This window comes from Austrofundulus limnaeus, unplaced genomic scaffold, assembly GCF_001266775.1.
Source record: "Austrofundulus limnaeus strain Quisiro unplaced genomic scaffold, Austrofundulus_limnaeus-1.0 Scaffold2217, whole genome shotgun sequence".
Classification (NCBI taxonomy): Eukaryota; Metazoa; Chordata; class Actinopteri; order Cyprinodontiformes; family Rivulidae; genus Austrofundulus; species Austrofundulus limnaeus.
In genome coordinates this window covers 1-13,718 of record NW_013954619.1, presented here as the reverse complement: position 1 = coordinate 13,718, position 13,718 = coordinate 1, and the positions used below count along the sequence as shown (strand labels likewise).

Below are 13,718 nucleotides of genomic sequence, written 5' to 3'. Positions count from 1 at the left end.
ATATTGCATAAATAAATAATAATTTAATCAGTTTGGAAAGATCAAAATGTTTTTTTCTTTCATTGGAGTTTGTTTCTAATGGTTTTTTTTGTCTCCTTTATACTTTAATAAGGATCGCAAGAAAACCTGGAGAGTCCTATCATTAAAAATCAATATCAACTAATTAAAAAAAAGGACAAGAGATGGATCGTGGTGTGGGATTTGAGAAAACTCCTTGAATTTGGATCCAAACACAAACACAGGAGCTGTAATAAAAACACTGAAAATGAGTAGAGCAGGGAGTAATCCTCTCTTTTAAAGCTGCTGTAAGTGGGATGAGCTGAGCAAAGGTGAACAAACGATGTCCCTGTGAAGACGTCTCCTCTCAGGGTGACATGATGGACATGATGGGAAATGTTTGGAAGTCTGGAAGGAAAYTGTGGCAGCTGCTCTGCATCCATCATGGAAGAAATCAGAAGTCATCTGATCACAATGACAGATGTGTGACTCTGGGAAACACTAAGCTACATGTGATCAACATTTACTGGTAAGTTTATTTACTTCATGTGCTTCATATGTGAGTTTGCTCATAATGACATAAGGATGATAGATTTGAGCCTCAGATGGTGGTTTAACATCTGTTTRTAACTTTATTTTTGCTGTGACATCCCAAACACCCTGTTTTAAAAGTGAGAAAGCAGTAAAATGGATTTGAACAGTGACACACGTGACCAAGATAGTTCTGATGAGGACTGTTCCTCATTTAGTCCCTGCTGTACGTTCAGCAGTGTATTTAACTCTGATCCACTTACTCCTCAGTAAAAATGCTCACTGAGCTCATGAAGCCGCATCACTGGGCCTCACAACAACGCTCTAATCTCCGAGTCCTGCTGCTCGTCAACAAGTGAAAGGTTCACCTTTCAGAGGCCTTGCACAGATTTCACTGCAGGAGAGGTGTCTGTTAGCAAAATATCTCATGAACCACTTGACTCATWTTAATGAAATGTCTAAGAAATAATGATTAGATGTACAGCAACAACTAATTAMGTTTTGGAGTCAATCCAATTCAAGATAGCTGCTCCTGCCAACTAAACTTAGACAGTTTTAACATGGTTTTAGTTTAGTTAATTTTCCAGAAATGTTGCTAAAACTTGGTGTGGTTGTAGCAGGAGGTTATTTACAACATAAACTCCAAGCGCTTTGCGTTGTGTAAGATTTTTGCATAAAACTTTAGCAATCATTGTCAGAGCTGACTATGTTTTGTGTCTSTTAGCAAAATATCTCATGAACTACTGTGCATGTTTTAATTAAACTCTTAGATAATCATTAGGTGTGCATCTACAACTRATTAAMTTTTGGAGTTAACGCAATTCAATGTTTTCCACAGATAATCAACCTTAGCAAACACAAAAATGTCTGTAAATCAGTCAGTTGTGCAGATATTGAGCTTAAGTTTGGTGTGGTAGTAGCTGACAGTCATACACAACTCATGCTCTGAAAGTGTCATGGCATAAAAACACACAACATAGTTTTAAGGTGTGACCAAAGCTGCTAAAAGTCCATTATTTCTCAAYACGAGGCTGCGGGTGACGTGTATTCCTTCAAGAAATGCCAAGCACCTAACTTAACATTATGACTACTTATCTTTGTTTTACTAGAGTATTAGTGATATATTTTATCAAATAGATGTGTGATATTCTTGTAGATGTGAAWAGAAGAGGCCAAGTTCTCTTGCTCTCCTGGAAGATGGCCGCTGAAGAAGAAGACCCCAACCTGGGTCCAGGCCCTGATGATGACTATGACCCTTCTTCACCAGGTAGGGACTGTGACTCAGACAGCGTCCTTTCTGATGACTCGGTGCTTCCACTCTACACACGGGAGACGCCAAACAGGGGCGAAGCATCGACTCTCTATCAGGCATGCRCCTGCAACAACCGTCCCTCTCTCAGGAAAGCCCTGCAGAGGGGGGTCACCAAAGACGAGGTGATGGAGCTGGACATCAACGGCCGGGTGAGAGTTTCATTCATTATTTGGGCAAACGTTTTAAACTCGAACATCGGCAACGTGACGGAGCTGTACCATGACTTTACCTAACAGAACGGCTTGATGGTGGCGTGCTTCAGTGGTTTTGTAGATATGGTTCACGAGCTTCACAACTGTCCTTTTCTGGACATAAATCACCAGGACAGTGAAGGCAACACGGCGCTGATGATCGCATCTCAAGCAGGTGAGTCGTCTCATGAACTCTGACAGCCGAAGTGTAAGAATATCTCAAGAAGGARGTGGTAAAGCCTTGTGTTCTTACCTGCAGGTCACATCAACACRGTGATGTACCTCCTGAACTACTACCCTGGCATCGACACGGAAATAAAGGACTGTCGAGGGTTCACGGCCCTCATCAAAGCCGCCATGACCGGCCGCAGTGACGTGGTGGCAGCTCTCGTAATGGCTGGTGGGTGAGAACAAATGGGGATTTTATGTTGAGATTTATGCATAGGACTTCTATAAATTAAAGTATATGGGATAAGTGTGTAGTTCTGCATATACTATTTAGGTGACTTATATGACCTAAGCCAGAGCAAACCATAGACAATGTGGTGCACTAGGTAAGATTTCAGGTGGCGCCCCTTGTGCGGTTTTCCAAATCTCACTGTCAATTTACATCCACTCACATACWAATTTGAAAAGTTTTGTCTTTGATATTATTGTTTATCTTAGGTCCAAATTTGTTTGAAACAGAATACCAGAAGTCTACCTCATACCTGCCAACATCTGCTAACTGTGATGAGGAACACCTGTTCATAACAAACAGCTGTGGAGTGAAGCAGTTCTAGGGGGAACAGTGGTATACTCCCCTGGACAAAATTGTAAAAGATACACTCAAAACTATGCATTTTCCAATCATTTGAAGAGCATTTTTATTAAATCTTAGGGTTATTAAAACAAAATATTTTTAATTCAATTTCTAAATGGCATTAAATGGATTCTATACCTGAAGTCAGCTAACTGGTGATGAGTTGGGTTTAGGATCATTCTGAAGTTATTTTAACTTCCTGACAGCTGGATTGCTTCTTATCCTAGCTAATTGTAGATGGAGTATTTTTCTGCACATTTCCAAAACCCATTGTGTGTTTTACAAGTTTCTATGATTTCAAATCCTTTGAAGGTGATTCTTAAAATAAGATTTGGAGATTTTGATTCTTGGTTCAGTTTAATACTTTTCAATTGAAGTCATTTTTAATGTAAAAAAAAAAAACACAAAGGTATTTTAGTTAAATCTGACTATACATTTTTGTGCAAATTGGACCAAATGCTGTTTTTCTACCTTGAATAGAAACATATTTCACGTCATTAAGACACTTTTCCTGGAAGAGAATCATTCAGACATGAAAAGTTAAATAAGTGTAATGTATTATTTATTAACAAAATCAGAAATTACTCCACTCAGTCCTGTTTTTATCCTCTGTCTTTAATTCCAGGGGCAGCCATGAATGCAGTGGACTCCTCTCGCCGCACATGTGCCCACGACTGGGCTCTCAAAACAGGCCGATTTGAGGTCATCCACCGTCTGCGCCGCCTGGCGTCGCGCCCGAAAGCCGAGCAGTTCTGTGAAAGCTACGTTCCCGAGTGGCCCGAGCTCAAGCAGAGRGTGGCCAAAGCCACGGCGCAGAAAAGCCCCACGGAAAAATTCACACTGCTGATCAAAAACACGTTTGGGTTCAGCTTTCCGCAGGACCCCCAGGACGACGGGGTCATGGACCACATGGTGCGCATGACCACCAGCGTCCACAGCCCTCTGGTTTCTACGGGGTGTCGCGCGCTCTGCCCCACCAGCCCTCCTGAGCTGGGGAAGAAGAGGGTCACCGTGCAGGAGCTGATGAGGAAACTCCCTCCGAAGGAGCTTGAGGAGAAATCGGTGCGCCACAGCAACGGCTGCGTGTCAAACGCCTGCCCCTCGGCCCGCCCTGCGGAGACAGTTTCTGGCTTATGCTGCCCTGAAACTGAACGCAGAGGCAGCATCCTCTCCCTGACCTCCACACTCATTCCTCGCAGTTTAGCGAGACGAAACAGTGTCTTCCCCGCTGGGTCTGTCCCAGACATTAGTGTGGACAGGCCTTCGGATTCAACTCCAAAGAAAGAAAAGAAGAAAAAGAACAAAGGAAAGGGGAAACTGGAACCACCCATGTGGACATACAGGGAGCAACAGGAAGAAAGAAAGAAGGATGTTTGATGGTTGTTGAACCTGGATGGAGGGATTAGTAAATTTAAACGTAAAATAAYACAGTAAAACAGGCCCTTGTTTGACCTGTATGACAGCAGCAACTTTATTTACAATCTTGTGCAACTTTTGTGACTTTTTTAGGGAAAAAATATTTTAAAAATGATGAAACTGAAATGTGTTAAATGGTACTCCACAAAAAAATGTTCACAGCTGCATAGCTGACAAAAAAAAAGAGCAGGACACAGATTTGTTCTTTATAGTCAAGATTTGAATATTTTAAAACATATGGCTTTATCATTTGAGTTTAATGTGTTGCATTAAATATATAATTTCTTGGGTTTCTTGACAATTGTTTTCGAGAAGGCTGTGCATCAGCTCAGCTATGGTTGTATAAACCTACCCTGCTACTGAGGAAACAATCAAACACAGGATCATCAGCTGCTAAAATTCTCACTCAGCTTCACAAACCAGTGTGAAGGTGATTTGGGGACAGATGTCAGAGTTAGAGTTTATATATCTGTTCAAGGGAAAAGAACACCTGCACTGAGCTGAATATGATGAATGAGGCTAAAAATAGTAGCCAAAACAAGGTTTTGAAGATAATTTTAACTTTTAAAGTGGAACGCTTCAATTACATTGTTATTCAGTTTGTAGCTTTAACACATAGCTTGACAGCACAAATAAGAAAACCAACTAAAGATGTTGAATAAATATTTAAATGTTAGAAATTAAAGATTTGATCCTAATCAAATTTTCAGTTTAACCTAAGCTGAATGGCCAAAGCTTATTTAACTAATAAAACAACCACCAGGTGGCAGCACTGAGCACTGTTACAGTAAACATCAGTTTTGATTGAAATACCTGAGATAAAAAATTCTCTTTTCAGTTTATGATCTGGCTTTCGCTTTTAAAATATGAAACGGAGCAAACCTATATTATGGGACAAATTGTTTATTAAAAAAGGTCCTACAAAATCAAACCATTAAATAAATTATCAAGGCTTAATTAGGAATGATCTAATGTGAAATGGTCACATCTTTTAGAAAATAAGTTATTTAACTGAATTTTCAGTGTTGACCCCAACAGAAACTGGTGTTAATGAGATTTTTATGAAAGACGTCCTTTTCTTGCGAGTATATTTAAAATATATCCCAGAACACCCTTTAACCTTTATAGAATATAACACCTCCATGACTTTACAGGAGCTTTAATGAGCTGCTGTAAGTTTGAGCATTTAATACGAGTCAACTTGTTTTGTTCGTCTACATTTTTTTATGCTTCCAGGAAATGAGGGGACCTGTTTCTTCAGCTGTATGTAAATCTGTTCAGGTATTGTTTGTGCGTAGCTTCATCTGCCACTCACACCGCTGCTGCTGACCACACACACACGCCAGTAAAACACACAGTTCTCAGAAAGATCTCCAGCTGGGTGTGGGTAAGGTGAGAGTGTTGACACAAACCACATCAGCAGCTTACAGCGTGTTCTTCTACTGGGTAATATCTGTGCAAAAAATACCTTTCCTCTGAACCCTGAGAGAAACTGAGATGAATCATTCTAAAGAATAATATCTGAGCTACAAGTAAACACTGTAAATGTGAAGTTGTTTTTCTGTAGTGTCGGTTTTTACTTTATTACCTGTCCAAGCCCTAAAAAATGAAGATGTTTCATAAACTTTTATTGATTGTTTTAAAATTGAGTTGCGATGCATACTAAAAACTATTAAATTGAAAAAATTTAATTTAACATTTTTTACTTTGAATATGGAAAAATCAAACTATGCTGATGTTTATTGATGCTTTAGTGATTAAGACCTCGAAACACAATGAACAAAAAGCTAAATAAAAAATTAAAATATCTGATGTTGATTGTCATTAATGACAGTAACTAAACAAAACACATTCATTGTTATTTTGACCTTAGAGCAATGGACTTGTTTTCCAGGAAAATAAAAAGAGATGTTTTCTAGAACTGAACCAATAAGAACCCTGGCATGATAAAACAAACATAAAAAACACGGGCCATAAGCAGGAAAGATTAATGAGTACAATCAGTTTCACAATGAGTCAAACATGACAACACAACGCAAAACCTGTCAAACAAAACATAAGCAATCAAACAAAACACTGAAGATTTAATAGTTTTCTTTAACAGTCATTTAATCAGGTTTGTCTGTGTTTCTGATCAGTTCTCTCCCTGGTTGTCACTTTGCTCTGTAACAAGTGTTGTTTTCGTTAACGATGACGGTTTCGAAATAAACATAGCTCTTTGATGACTAAGACGAGACGAAACGTGTGTGAGTTTTCGTTGACGAGACAAGACTGGACGAAAATGTTAGTCGGTGGTCTGTTAATCATTTAAAATGCAGAGTGGAGGGAGGGACAGCAGCGCTGTTACACACACGCGCACACACAACAACACAGAACATTTCCTCCTCTCATCAAGTAAAGAAGGAAGACAAACAGCCTGTCCTGCCTCGCAAAAAAAAGTCCGTCCATCACCTGTAGTTTAACCAGGGAGTAACRTCTCCACCATTAAAAGCTGTCGCAGGTCCATTCTGAGCGCTCAGAAGCTGTTTGTTTACGTTCATGACGAAAGTAAAACTTTTTTTTTTTTGGCTGGGGGGAGTTAGCAACTGCGCATGTCAGTGCTTCTGTTCTGAATAAAAGCCTGGGGCATGTAAACACTCGTTTGCACAAGTTTTAATAGTCTACTAACTAAGTTAAGGACTGCATGATGTCTGTTTTTATAAATAAGGTGCATCTTCATCGTCCTGGCTGACAAGTTTGAGTTGAACMTGTGTGTTCCCCTTTATTGCTTATAATATTGGGCATGTGTATTTTCACTTTAGCAAATTTTGAAACATAAAGCCACAAAGTGAGAATGTTTTTGTTTTGGACATTTTTTAGAGTAACAAAAATTCACAAATGTTAACACAAATTACTGAAATTAATTTGTAAAGACTAATATGTTGTCTTTTTTTAAGACTAAAACTAAACAATTTTTTAAGCTTTCGTCGACTAAAACTCGACTAAAACCATTAAATATAGAAGTGACTAAAACTGACTAAAACTAAGAAGTATTTTTGTTTAAAAAAAACTAAGACTAAGAGTAAAATTAAAATGGCAGTCAAAAACAACACTGCTCTGTAACTACACAACAGAATGTATTGTATTGTATATTAAAAGGCAAAATAAACATTCTGGTTTTTGGGGCAAAAAACATGTTTGGAATCCAAAAGGTGCAAAAATCTACAGAACTCAGACCATGGTCATACCTTTTTCACGTCATTATTTTTAAACATAACCAACACAACTTTCAAACGTTTCCAAAGTGTTAATTATAACAACACATTAAGCTAAATGGTTAATAAATACCTGAGTAACTAATCAATGGCTTAGCTAAGTGAACGAGTACATAAATCTGATGGTTAAATTCTTCAAACTGAATTGATGAAACAAACTAAATGAACAAAATAACTTCAGATAAATAACATATTTAAATGAGCGTATACAGAACAGGCCTTGAAGAAAACAGCTGAGGCGTCAGAACGACACACTACTTACTCTTCATGTGTCTGACACTGCTCTTAGACAAAATGTTTTGTTTGGAGGTTTCAGCCCTAAAATGGAAATGAAATGCTGATTTCACTTCATAAGGTAGTTAAAGAGCATGTGTGTAATCACATGAAACAAGTCACAACAGAAGCAGGAGTGGCAACGATGCTGGATTACCCTGACTGACCTCTGCAGAAGCTTCAGCTTTCAAATCTCTCTGAGACTGATGGTGGTTTGGAATTAGGCTCGATTTAAAGAAGCTTCTGTTTCCTGCCCTGCTACAAGCTGCTGCATTGCTAAACAAACTTCACAGTTTTTCCAGAGAAGTCTTCCCATGTAAGCATAAAAGAAGATGAAAATTATCTCCATTGTGCTTTTGTAGTTGTTTTCCCACATGCCTCCTTTTGCTGTAGTTTCTTCCTGAAGGTTATTCTGAACTCCTGCCTCAGTTTGTGCCTGTCAAGAACATTATCTTCATTAATGGAAAGATTTGAGAACTGAAAATTATTCAAATGTTTTTTACTGCTACAAGTATTACGTGGCAACTTTTAGAAAAACAAAACGAGTAAGCTTCTCAAGTTTTTGACTGTATTTACCCTAGTCTCCGCCAGTAAGCACGAGCGCCTGGAGGATATCTGAAAGGGAAACGATGCCCCTCACCACTTCATGCTCGTCCACCACCACTAGTCTGTGCACCTGGAGGAGACGGAGAAAAAAAAAAACATCTCAGTTACTCTCAGCTCTGTTCAACACTGGAGAAAAATATAAAAGTGGCAAACAGTTCTTAGATACTGATGGTGTAACAACAAAACTGTGTTAAATGTATAAAGATCTTTCTCAAAAAAAGTGACACAGCATTAATCTAGTTTGCATTATTTTTAATTTCACAAATTAAAATCTTCATTAATCACAGAATTAGAACAAAGATCAGCCTTTTGGGTCGGGCTTATTCCATTTGAATAGAAATGACTCCTCATTGCATAAAACTAAAAAGTTGTGATCTTTGCGAGAGTTCTGTAGTTACTCATAAATCTAGAGTTAAAATACATTCAGTAACATTTCTGTCTTCACTGAGGACAATCCTGAGTCGTTACAACAAATAACACCATTTCTTTTGATTGTTTTTTCAACTGGGTCACTGAAATCAACTTTACACAACAAAAAGATTAAAGTAACCCTCATCAGGCAAACTTTAAAACTCACTCTGCTGTATTTACAGTTTAGTGTTTCATTTTATTGCTGCCATGTGGAAAACYACAAACACATAAAAGGTTGGCTGTTTCCACCCATTTTAGCCCGCCAGAGCAGATTTATCTAAATCCACCACACAAAAACTAGTGATTGTACAGGTTTCTTTTCTTGTGCAATGTTAAAGGAGGTTACACAGACATCCATTTCTCACCTCAGCCTCCACCAGTCTGTTGATAATAGCCTCCAGGGTCTCGTGTCTGTTGCAGGTCAACACGCCCTCGAAGTACTGAGAGCGGTGCTTCAAGGCTTTGGTCACCGTCACATCCAGGTTGTTGTACGTCTTCTCTGCTGCCAGATTCTGTTACAAAGAAGAACCTAATGAATGACGCTTTTTTTAAACCACAAGTATATAATCACAAAACAACAGAAAAACTTAAAAGAAAACAGATTTCAACAGGAGTTTCTCTCAGTTAYTCTGAGTTTGAGTCTTTTCTGTCCTCCCTGGCTGCCCACCCTGAACCCGGTTCTGCTGGAGTTTCTTCCTGTTCAAAGGGAGTTATTTCCTTTTCTACTGCTGCCAATGTGCCACTCAGGATGGGAGACYGTGACAACATGAAGGTTCAACACAATCTGCTGGCTTACTTAAATAGATCATTTTTACTCATTGGAATTTTATAAGAATTTTGTACAGCGCCTTGAGGTGACTTTTATTGCAAATTATCAAAATATAAACTGAAGTGAATTAATTAAACATGATTTTTTGTCTTGACTGATAACTTCTGGTTGTTTTAATTTTGTGTTAAAGGTTGAATCCTCCCTTTGCTGCTACACTTACAACACTTGAGCCAGTGACCTAAAGTCAGGAAACATTTCTCCCAGACAAGTTATCAGTAGGAGTCTGACGCTCCGCATGGGATTTCTCAATCCTACAAATGCTTCTCTTCACTCTGAGGATATATTCCAGCTTGCCCTCATTCTGCACCACCAGTGACGCTCACATGCTCTGAAGAAAACGTTTGTTTAAACAAWCTATTTCTCACAAAATGCTTTTTATGCATGCGTCAGTTTGAAAAAGCAAAACCTGCAAAAAGATAAGGCCGCGTTGCAATAAAGAATTATCCTCATTTTCTTGTCGTAAATGTCATTTATTATGTTTTTTGTTACTATTGGATAATATTTTGTTAATGCAACCAGTTAAAGGCAGAGTTTTACTTACTATAACATCAAACTTTGAGTATATATCCACCACTCGACCTGCAAGACAGAAGTTACAAAAAAGAAAAAAAGTCAAGCGGTTTCTGTTTATTAAAACAAAACCTACATAGAAAAGATTTCAACTGGTCCACGTACCTTTGTCATCCACAACAGGGAGCGCGGACACTCGCTGCTCAACAAAAATACCCAGCGCAGTGTACAGAGGTGTGTCTGCACGGACCATCGCTATGTTTTGGAATGTCCCGATATTCAGTTCCTCTAAAGTTTGCTTTAGAAAAGCGGGTCTCGGCATCTCTGATATCTAAACACGAAAGGTTGCAAAGACTCAATGAAAATGTTGAAAAACTGGTGGGGTTTTTTTGGTATGTTTTTCTTGCTTTAGCATTATTACAACAAACATAAAACAATGAAAATATGTTTTAATATGATTAATGCATGAACTTACAAAAAGCTTCAGAAACTTAAGAATCCTCTTGTGTGTGAGAATGTACAGCGTGTTCCCAGTCAAGGGGTCAATTACAGGCAATCTGTGGATCTTGTTCTTCAGCAAAGATGAAACTGCATCATACAAACTGTGGCACAGCAGGAGAGAAACAAACAGGAATCAAAGCTTGCAGTGTGAACATAGCCAAAGATGAGACAAATGCTTGTACTGTTACTTACCTTGCATTGGGAGATATGCAAACCAAAGGCTTGAAAGAGTCTTGAAGGTACAACTCTAATAAGAGAAAAATGAGTTAATTCCAACAAACAAAAGAAGAAATTTCTGTGTGTTATTTAATGTTCTCACCTCTCCATGTTTCAATTTTGTGTTCTTCCAACTCATATATCTGAACCTAAAATTTGACAGTAAGAAAATAGCTCAAAGTTCTAAAAAAATAATTAAAATTGGGTAAAATCTCTTTGTATTTTAGATCACAAACGAGTATTAGAACTATAGGACCATAAACATCTTACCAAAGGAGACTTGTAGTAACGGTGAAGAATGTTGATGAAGTCTGTGATGGTTAGCATACCTGAAGTGACAGAGCAGAGGCAGAAAATAAAGACATTTTTTAATAAGGGTATCATTTATTTGTATAAAACAAAAGCAAATTAAAATCACTCTTACCCACAAAGCACTGCTTGTTACTGTCCCACAGTGGTGCTGCTCTTACCCCATTGGAAACAAGAGCAAAGAACGCCTTTTTCACCTGGAAAAATATTTACACAAATGATTCAAACGCATGTGGAGCAGTTTTTATTTATACATGAGACTTTGTTTTACCTGAAGTGAAGTATCAAATACAACTAATTTGGAACTCGTAGGTACAAGATCATAACAGCGGTGGGACTTCATAAACCTGGTGTAGACATTGTTGTCTCGGTCTGACAAAACGAGAAAAATCCAAATGAGGACACTCCTTGAAAAGTGTTTCTAAATCTAGCCCTAAAAAGACTTAACAAATGATTTATTTACCTTCAAAAACTGGGTCCTTTTTGCCCTCGAGATCATCAAAAGTTACTGAAATCTGAAAAAAATACCATTATGGTTCAAATTAGGGCTTTAAAAATTTTATTTTTGTGGGAGTCCTGTGGAGAAAGGCCAGTTACCGTGGCATTTTGCTAGTCCTGGTTGGTTTTTAGTTTAGATATATTAAACTAAATTCCTTTTGTCTATTCACTCAGTCTTCCTCAGCTGCATCCATATATWCATATATATCCATGCATCTCTAACATCCTTCTACCAATATACCCACTGTCCCTCCTCTGGACATGACCTCCCATTCATTCAACCTGTGCTGTATCTCTCATGATTTCATTCCTCATCTTATCCAACTTTGTCCTAAGGAGAACCTCAACATCTTCATCCCTRACATTTCCAGTTCTGTTTACTGCCTATTGTTAACAATGGAAATACTAAAATATAGGTTTGTAGACGATGACTAAATAAGAGAATAAGCTTAAACCATTAAGGGTTTCAGGAGCCGTTTTATCAACATTTTATCTTACAGTATTTAAATTGTTTGTGGTACAAAAATCCCTGCACTTTGTATATTATTGAGCAACTACTGAGGGAAACCTCGTCACAAACTAGCTAAATTAAAACTATTGATCCACTGTTGACAGCCTCACTGAAACCCACGGTAAGTCACGTAGGATACAAAAACGCTTTTTATGACTTRAAGGGACGCAGCTAACTTTGTACTTTATACCGACATGAGTCAACAAACTAGTTAAACATCAAACTTTTTAGTCCTGGCTGTTGCAACCACGTCCGCTGACACTGTACCACTACAATTTATGACTCATCAAAACCATCCTGAAACTAAAAAAAAAAAAAGGTGACTGTGTTTTAGCTTGCTAGCTAACCTCACAGAGTTAAGATGTGACTTTTTAATTATTTCGGCACAGGCCATTATTCCTTTATTTTTGAGTTATTTAGATGAAACTTCGCTAAGCACAATTAAAATCACAAACTGTCTTAAAAACAGTAATTGAATTAGCATTTCTTTCAGACACAATTAGCTCCAAAACTATTAACAATTAGCTCGCTGATTAGCAATAGCGGCTAACGATAGCGTGTTTCTGAAATTCGCGCTGTTTTAAAAGCTGTGTTTAAAATAACATATATGTAASAGCAAGCAATTTTACTCACACACTCCATGTCCCATTGACTGAGTAGTTTTTCTTGAACAGAGTGAACAAATGACCCGACCGACCTCACAAAGCCACGAAAGATCCTCTTCCGCTGAGCCCTGTGGTTTACCGTAATAACTGTGGTACTATCGCAACAACAAATAAAACAAAAAAAAAAACATTTATTTTGCGATTATTACCGTAAGCACATGCGCATTTCATTTAGCGGCTGCAGATTAAAGCAAGAACTCACTTTCCTCTTTTTTTTAAGTATTTCCCMCAAAAAATACACGGTCTCATGAAAACCAGGAGGAGAAGTGTCTGGAGATTTTTTTATAACTTTGTTTACTGACTGTGTTGACCCACGCATCTTCAGTGTGTTTGAAATGTAAACACCTGAATGTGCAATCCTTTGCACTCGAATGCACATTACCCAACTTGTATTTGGGTTATTTTGCACATACAGTAAGTGAAGCAGGAATGTTTGATTCAAAGTTTAAAGGTTTGTGTTACAAAAACGTGTGTTCAATCACAAAATGCATGACAATGTTGTTGCACATTTTAATTTTCTTTGTATATTTTGGTAAAAATTCCAACTTTGTGACCAACATTTTTTCTCAACAGCAAAAACCAGTTCAAGTCAATTTTAATACTAATTTGATAATATTTTCATTGCCAGGTGAGACTATAGTCATAATACCTATTTTTGGAACCTAAAATAATTACATTTATCAACCCAAGCAATGCAGCAAAATTAAGACAACCATTGAATAACATTTATTTATTTATTTATTTATTTACAAAATGGTTTACAGCAAGATTTCTGAATTATTTTTGACCCACAAGGGAATAACGGTGTTCAGGTGTACAACACCTGCACCCATGGTGTCAAGAGAGAGAGATGAGAGAGAGAGAGAGATGAGAGAGAGAGAGAGAT

General features: G+C 37.9%; 2 protein-coding genes across 2 annotated transcripts in view; both read right to left on the bottom strand.

The window, feature by feature from the left end:
* The window catches only part of LOC106537265 (5'-AMP-activated protein kinase subunit gamma-1), a gene marked incomplete at its 5' end in the record, with an annotated part of 19,728 nt that extends 8,752 nt beyond the window's left edge, over positions 1–10,976 (bottom strand). The window contains 1 exon segment of the mRNA XM_014034652.1: positions 10,953–10,976. Coding sequence (XP_013890106.1) covers positions 10,953–10,976 — 24 coding nt within the window.
* Positions 7,347–12,893, bottom strand: LOC106537264 (5'-AMP-activated protein kinase subunit gamma-1). Its single transcript, XM_014034651.1, has 13 exons — positions 12,801–12,893; positions 11,622–11,673; positions 11,430–11,530; positions 11,274–11,355; positions 11,120–11,178; positions 10,953–10,998; positions 10,826–10,880; positions 10,608–10,734; positions 10,298–10,463; positions 10,164–10,201; positions 9,159–9,305; positions 8,353–8,452; positions 7,347–8,212 (listed from the first exon to the last, which is right to left on the bottom strand). The coding sequence occupies exons 1-12, from the start codon at positions 12,807–12,809 to the stop codon at positions 8,354–8,356; spliced, it is 981 nt and encodes a 326-aa protein (XP_013890105.1). The 5' UTR covers positions 12,810–12,893; the 3' UTR covers positions 7,347–8,212; position 8,353.
* Between the last annotated feature and the right edge of the window lie 825 nt (positions 12,894–13,718).

What these genes read in the sequence shown, in the direction of transcription:
- LOC106537264 (XM_014034651.1), bottom strand. An exon ending in TTAAGTTTCTGAAGCTTTTT is followed by an intron (nt 10,464 to 10,607) that starts GTAAGTTCATGC and finishes TTTCGTGTTTAG; the next exon opens with ATATCAGAGATGCCGAGACC. An exon ending in ACAGACTGGTGGAGGCTGAG is followed by an intron (nt 8,453 to 9,158) that starts GTGAGAAATGGA and finishes CGTCTCCTCCAG; the next exon opens with GTGCACAGACTAGTGGTGGT.